The sequence below is a fragment of the Procambarus clarkii genome, chromosome 27, assembly GCF_040958095.1.
Source record: "Procambarus clarkii isolate CNS0578487 chromosome 27, FALCON_Pclarkii_2.0, whole genome shotgun sequence".
NCBI classification, from domain to species: Eukaryota; Metazoa; Arthropoda; class Malacostraca; order Decapoda; family Cambaridae; genus Procambarus; species Procambarus clarkii.
In genome coordinates this window covers 14,905,451-14,912,384 of record NC_091176.1, presented here as the reverse complement: position 1 = coordinate 14,912,384, position 6,934 = coordinate 14,905,451, and the positions used below count along the sequence as shown (strand labels likewise).

Here is a 6,934-nt window from a genome sequence, read left to right as displayed (position 1 = left end):
TGAGTTTGTTCATCTCTACTTCTTTTCCCACCCAAACCGAAGACACACAAATTGTGTGAGTGAGTGAGTAGGCGAGTGAGTGAGTGAGTGAGTGAGTGAGTGAGTGAGTGAGTGTTGAGTGCACAACCTCCGATTGTACCGCCAGAATCTACGGTTCTAGAGGAGTGGATAATGAGCGCTCAGAGTGGGTCTTATCAAGTGATTGTGATTTCGTTTCGGCTGTTTTCGTCCACCCCAATTTTAATGGACGATTTTGACTATATATATATTACATGGCCTCCCGCGGCGGCGGCCCTCTGGCTCCTAGCAACGATGACTGTTGCCATGTCTCTGGCAACTGCCAGTTGCGTCTTGAGGTTATCTTGAGGTTATCTTGAGGTTATCTTGAGGTTATCTTGAGATGATTTCGGGGCTTTAGTGTCCCCGCGGCCCGGTCCTCGACCAGGCCTCCACCCCCAGGAAGCAGCCCGTGACAGCTGACTAACTCCCAGGTACCTATTTACTGCTAGGTAACAGGGGCATTCAGGGTGAAAGAAACTTTGCCCATTTGTTTCTGCTTTTATTGCCACTTAAATATTCTTTAAGCTTAACAATTTTCACTTAAAATTTACACTTAAAGATAGACAACTCATAATAATATAGCGAGTCCAAACTTATCAGAAAATTTAATGGTTTAGTACACCCTTTGTTTGAGGAGCCGGTGGCTGAGCGGACAGAACACTGGGCGCGTGATCCTGGGTTCGATCCCGACCGTCGGCGAGAAACAATGGGCAGAGTTTCTTTCACCCTGATGATCCTGTTACCTAGCAGTAAATAGGTACCTGGGAGTTAATCGGCTGTCACGGGCTGCTTCCTGGGGGTGGAGGCCCTGGTCGAGGACCGGGCCGCGGGGACACTAAGCCCCGAAATCATCTCAAGATAACCCTCAAGAGGTACCATTAGCATTCCAAGAGACGCAGCTATCATGCTTGGGACGCAAGAGACGCAACTGTCATGCTTGGGACGCAAGAGACGCAGCTATCATGCTTGGGACGGAATTTCTGGTCTGGTATTAGGTCGAGGATTGACGGGGACTTGTCGTCCAGCCCACGGGGGAGCGCTGCCAGTCACCGATAGGTCTATGGAATTATCTTCCCGAGGCGCCATCATTCGTAAGGCATCATTGACGCACCAGATGTGTACGGACGATCAGGCACGCGAGTCGGAACTGGTCCTACACACCTGGAACTGGCCCTGCATACCTGGAACTGGTCCTACACACCTAGAACTGGTCCTGCATACCTGGAAGTGGTCCTACACACCTGGAACTCGCCCTGCATACCTGGAACTGATCCTACACACCTGGAACTGGTCCTGCATACCTGGAACTCGCCTTGCATACCTGGAACTGGTCCTACACACCTGCAACTGGCCTTACACACCCGGAACTGACACTATACACCTGGAACTCGTCCTGCATACCTGGAACTGGTCCCTTTACACCTGCAACTGGCCCTACACACCCGGACCTGACACTACACACCTGGAACTCGTCCTGCATGCCTGGAACTGGTCCCTACACACCAGGAACTGGCTCTACACACCTGGAACTGGTCCTACACACCCGGAACTCGTCCTACACAAATGGAAATGGCCCTCCACACCTGGAACTGGCCCTACATACCTGGAACTGGTCCCTACAAACCTGGAACTGGTCCCTACAAACCTGGAACTGGTCCCTACAAACCTGGAACTGGTCCCTACAAACCTGGAACTGGTCCCTACAAACCTGGAACTGGTCCCTACAAACCTGGAACTGGTCCCTACAAACCTGGAACTGGTCCCTACAAACCTGGAACTGGTCCCTACAAACCTGGAACTGGTCCCTACAAACCTGGAACTGGTCCCTACAAACCTGGAACTGGTCCCTACAAACCTGGAACTGGTCCCTACAAACCTGGAACTGGTCCCTACAAACCTGGAACTGGTCCCTACAAACCTGGAACTGGTCCCTACAAACCTGGAACTGGTCCCTACAAACCTGGAACTGGTCCCTACAAACCTGGAACTGGTCCCTACAAACCTGGAACTGGTCCCTACAAACCTGGAACTGGTCCCTACAAACCTGGAACTGGTCCCTACAAACCTGGAACTGGTCCCTACAAACCTGGAACTGGTCCCTACAAACCTGGAACTGACCCTACACACCTGGAGCTGGCCTCTACACACCTGGAGCTGGCCCCTACACACATGGAGCTGGCCCCTACACACCTGGAGCTGGCCCCTACACACCTGGAGCTGGCCCCTACACACCTGGAGCTGGCCCCTACACACCTGGAGCTGGCCCCTACACACCTGGAGCTGGCCCCTACACACCTGGAGCTGGCCCCTACACACCTGGTGCTGGCCCCTACACACCTGGAGCTGGCCCCTACACACCTGGAGCTGGCCCCTACACACCTGGAGCTGGCCCCTACACACCTGGAGCTGGCCCCTACACACCTGGAGCTGGCCCCTACACACCTGGAGCTGGCCCCTACACACCTGGAGCTGGCCCCTACACACCTGGAGCTGGCCCCTACACACCTGGAGCTGGCCCCTACACACCTGGAGCTGGCCCCTACACACCTGGAGCTGGCCCCTACACACCTGGAGCTGGCCCCTACACACCTGGAGCTGGCCCCTACACACCTGGAGCTGGCCCCTACACACCTGGAGCTGGCCCCTACACACCCGGAGCTGGCCCCTACACACCCGGAACTGGCCCCTACACACCCGGAACTGGCCCCTACACACCCGGAACTGGCCCCTACACACCCGGAACTGGCCCCTACACACCCGGAACTGGCCCCTACACACCCGGAATTGGCCCCTACACACCCGGAATTGGCCCCTACACACCCGGAATTGGCCCCTACACACCCGGAACTGGCCCCTACACACCCGGAACTGGCCCCTACACACCCGGAACTGGCCCCTACACACCCGGAACTGGCCTCTACACACCTGGAACTGGCCCCTACACACCTGGAACTGGCCCCTACACACCTGGAACTGGCCCCTACACACCTGGAACTCGCCCTTCACACCAGGAAGTGTCTTGGTGGTGTCCTGGAAATATCATGGTCATACCTGGTGGGTCTGGACCCTGGAGGGCCGGTGAGGGTTTTGTGAGTTCTTCTGCTCCCCGAACCCGGCCCGAGGCCAGGCTCGACTTGGTCCAACAGGCTGTTGCTTGGAGCAGCCCGCATGCCCACATACCCACTACAACCCGGTTGGTCCGGCACTTCTTGCAAGAACTGATCTAAATGATTCTTGAAGACATCCACCTTTGTTCCGGCAAAGTTCAAATGATAATATTTTATAATGCTTGCTAGGAAGGTATTGAACAGCCGTGGACCTCTAATGGTCAGACAATGCTCTCTGATTGTCCGAGGGGGTGGTCCCCCCTTGTGACCAGGAGGCACCCCCCATCGCCCCCTGTGAAACTGGCCCTACACACAAATGGAAATGGCCCTACACACCTGGAACTGGCCCTACAAACCTGGAACTGGCCCCTACACACCAGGAACTGGCCCCTACACACCCGGAAGCAACCCCTTCCCCCCGAGCATCAGGGAAGCACCCTCCGCAGTTTTGTCCAGGAAGCACCAACAGCCTTTAGAGGGGTTCCAGGGTCGAAAGGGTATAAGAAACTTATGCCCAGCATTAAGCCAGTATTATTAGATAGCTCTTGAAAGAAATACGAGGTCACGATAGGAACTGGAGGAGGTGGACGGAGCGAAGGTACTGTGCCCCACCACTCGGACCATCAGATATTGCACGCCCACCTGCAACAAGTAAGGCCGTGGCTTCACGACCAGTCCAAGTGGTAAGCCAGGTTGAATGGCAATTCTAAGCGAGGAAAGGCATCAAATTTAAGGACAAAAATTAGATCCAAATGGCATCAGTTGGTACCACATCCCAAGAGGGTTAGGTACAGCGGCGTCCTCGGGGCTCTACCACCACCCTGCTGGCAGCCCAGGCAGACGTCCGCGTCGGCCGGGCGTCAAGTCAATTTTTGGTCCCTTGGGAAGTTGCCGTCTTGAATATGTAAGTAAAGCGTGTGATTGACGGCCCTGACTCCTCCTCCCATCTTATCTAATTTTCTGCTTCATTTGGCTGACGTGATCAGCCTGATCACGTCAGCAGATATACTTACGTAATACTAGAAGCGTATAAAATTCGCGATAAGAGGCAAATAAAGAGGGGGCCTCTTAAGGCAGAGGAGAAAAGAGTCGTAAAGATATTGGTCGTACGTCTGGCAGCTTGATGGCCACCCTGGAAGCCAGCGCTGCCAGGCTCTTCGTCTCCCATTCGTTCCAGAAGAGCTGAGGGTTGAAGGCGAAGCTAATCTCGTGGTTTGCTTAAGTTTGTGGTTCGTTATAAATGGTTGTAACTGTTGATCTTAAATTAAACGCAACGTTGCAATAAGATTTGTAGCACTTGAGGAGTTGGCGTGTGCATTATGCGAAGCGAAACAAGCCGGTAGTTACAGTAATGATATTCAAGCAATGAGAATATTAATGAGGTGGTCCTCTGAAGGTGGACTGTTTAAAGAACCCACATTATATGTTTGTAATATATTTAACTCCAACTTGCTACCATCATAATGATCTTTACAGAATTTGTGAAGCACACTTAAGGGGTATTATCTTATTTATCTTCTTCATTTTCTTTCTAACTTACGTTTTGGGAGATACGAGATGCTGGAGGCAGTATTCACAACACGCTGAAGTATCCGTTTACGAGAGCTGTACCTCTTTTCTCGATACTTGTGGCTCGCTGGGTATCTATGATTCTGGCGGCTCGCTGGGTATCTATGATTCTGGCGGCTCGCTGGGTATCTATGATTCTGGCGGCTCGCTGGGTATCTATGATTCTGGCGGCTCGCTGGGTATCTATGATTCTGGCGGCTCGCTGGGTATCTATGATTCTGGCGGCTCGCTGGGTATCTATGAACCTGTTTACAATTTGTTTATACAATTTTTTGTAGGAAAAAAAGCTCTACAAAAATCACCTTCAACCCAAAATGATTGTTATGAACCGTGTAAGAGATTTGAAGTTCGTAAACTCTTTAGTAAATACTATAGACTAAGTCGCCTTTGATGGAGATAAGGGATACAGATCTCGGAAGTAGACACGTGAATACTTTATGAATCGGCCAGGTATTGTGGTTCATTAAGATATTAAGCCAGTGTTTTATTAAGTTTTATTAAGATATTAATTTTCCCCAGGTGTTTGGGGAAAGTAGGTTGTTAACGTGGGTTGTTAACGTGGGTTGTTAACGTGTGTTGTATATCAATATGGTGCATCACTCGGAGTCGAGGAAGGTGTAGTCAAGATTGCTTATAAACACTGACAAATGCCATTTGAGTCAACAAGTGTTATTATCAAGTTCTAATCTGCGAGGCGATGCGCTGATAGCTTTATCGGTCTCATTCATCTACCTTTTGAAGTTCATTTGTTCATCATATATCCATTTTTCTGTTCAAATATCTGTCCTGCCAGCTGTTTGTTCATTAGTCTGTGCGTCCATTTTCCTGTTCATCTAAGTGTCCATTTGTGTGTCCAGTAAATCGGTGATTGCCGATATAGTTGCAGATCAATACACCTAAACAGCAGAGTCATCCACCATTGGAATCCTAGTTACGCTGACCAATACCTTGGTCTAACATCGCGTATGGTCAATGTCAGGGGCTAGATTCACGAAAGCACTTTCGCAAGCACTTACGAACGTGTACATATTTCCTCAATCTTTGACGGCTTTCGTTACATTTATTAAACAGTTTACAAGTATGAAAACTTCCCATTCAACTGTTGTTATTGTTATAAACAGCCTCCTGGTGCTTCGGAGCTCATTAACTGTTTAAGAATTGGAAACAAAGCCGCCAAAGATTGAGAAAAGATGTACAGGTTCGTAAGTGCTTGCGTAAGTTCTTCCGTGAATCTGGCCCCAGGTTAAGAGTATCGCCACCGGTCGCAGCTGCTGGAGACTCGTTGATCCAGTACTAACATTTCCTGAAAGATTTGTCGTTTTTGACATCGGCGAGATGTCAAGACTATTGGACAAAGCAAAGGCCTGGAGTTTAACGATTTCACGAGGATTTTGTCTGTATTTGGGATTTTCCACGATCAGGCAAAGCAAAAATCATACTGGAAAAAGTCTTCTTACGCAAGATGACTCCTTCAGACTTGGAGATGGTATTCCGAAGAGTTATTCCCAATAGGGATGCTGCCCCCTTTCTTTTTCACACCGGTGCTTTCAGGCCTTTGGGAGTCTGTAATATTTCTCCAATCAGACCTGAGGGTTTGGAACCATATAATCTTAACAATAGACATGGAGTTACTAAGGTCTAGTTGAACTAAATCCTTGTAAGATGTTAATTAATCCCTGACCACTCGATGTGTAAACTGTTCGCAGGAGGCTGATCACGGTCTCTCACTCTACGTTACTGAATGACCAGTCGTTATAGACCCTTCAGACCCGCCAGTATGCAGCACCCGGAGCTTTGCCGTTTAACGCAGACGATGAGTCACAATAACATGGCTGATGACCACAGCTCAGAAGATGGAGAAGCTACGACGTTTCGGTCCGTCGTGGACCATTGTCAGCTCTTACGTTACGACTTAACACACGACTTGATAATGGTTGAGGACGGACCGAAACGTCGTCGCAATTCTCCATCTTCCGAGTAGTGGTTTGGTCATCATTTGGAGTTTATTAAGTTGACCAAACCACACACTAGAAAATGAAGGGACGACGACGTTTCGGTCCACCCTGGACCATTCTCAAGTCGATTTTGATAAGGGAAGGAGGCAAGGCAATAAATAGGCAAGAGAGAGGTGAGGAGAAGAGAATCTTAGAGGAAGAAAAAGCAAGGCAAAAGGTACGAAAGGTAAGATGTAATAAATG

The 6,934-nt window shown here is 50.0% G+C and overlaps 1 protein-coding gene across 1 annotated transcript; it reads left to right on the top strand.

The window, feature by feature from the left end:
• Positions 1-1,629: 1,629 nt before the first annotated feature.
• LOC138369156 (uncharacterized) lies at positions 1,630-3,153 on the top strand. Its single transcript, XM_069332093.1, has one exon. It carries the CDS (start codon positions 1,630-1,632, stop codon positions 3,151-3,153), a length of 1,524 nt encoding a protein of 507 aa, XP_069188194.1.
• The last annotated feature ends 3,781 nt before the right edge of the window (positions 3,154-6,934 follow it).

What these genes read in the sequence shown, in the direction of transcription:
- LOC138369156 (XM_069332093.1), top strand. Translation starts at nt 1,630, where the DNA reads ATGGCCCTCCACACCTGGAACTGGCCCTACATACCTGGAACTGGTCCC.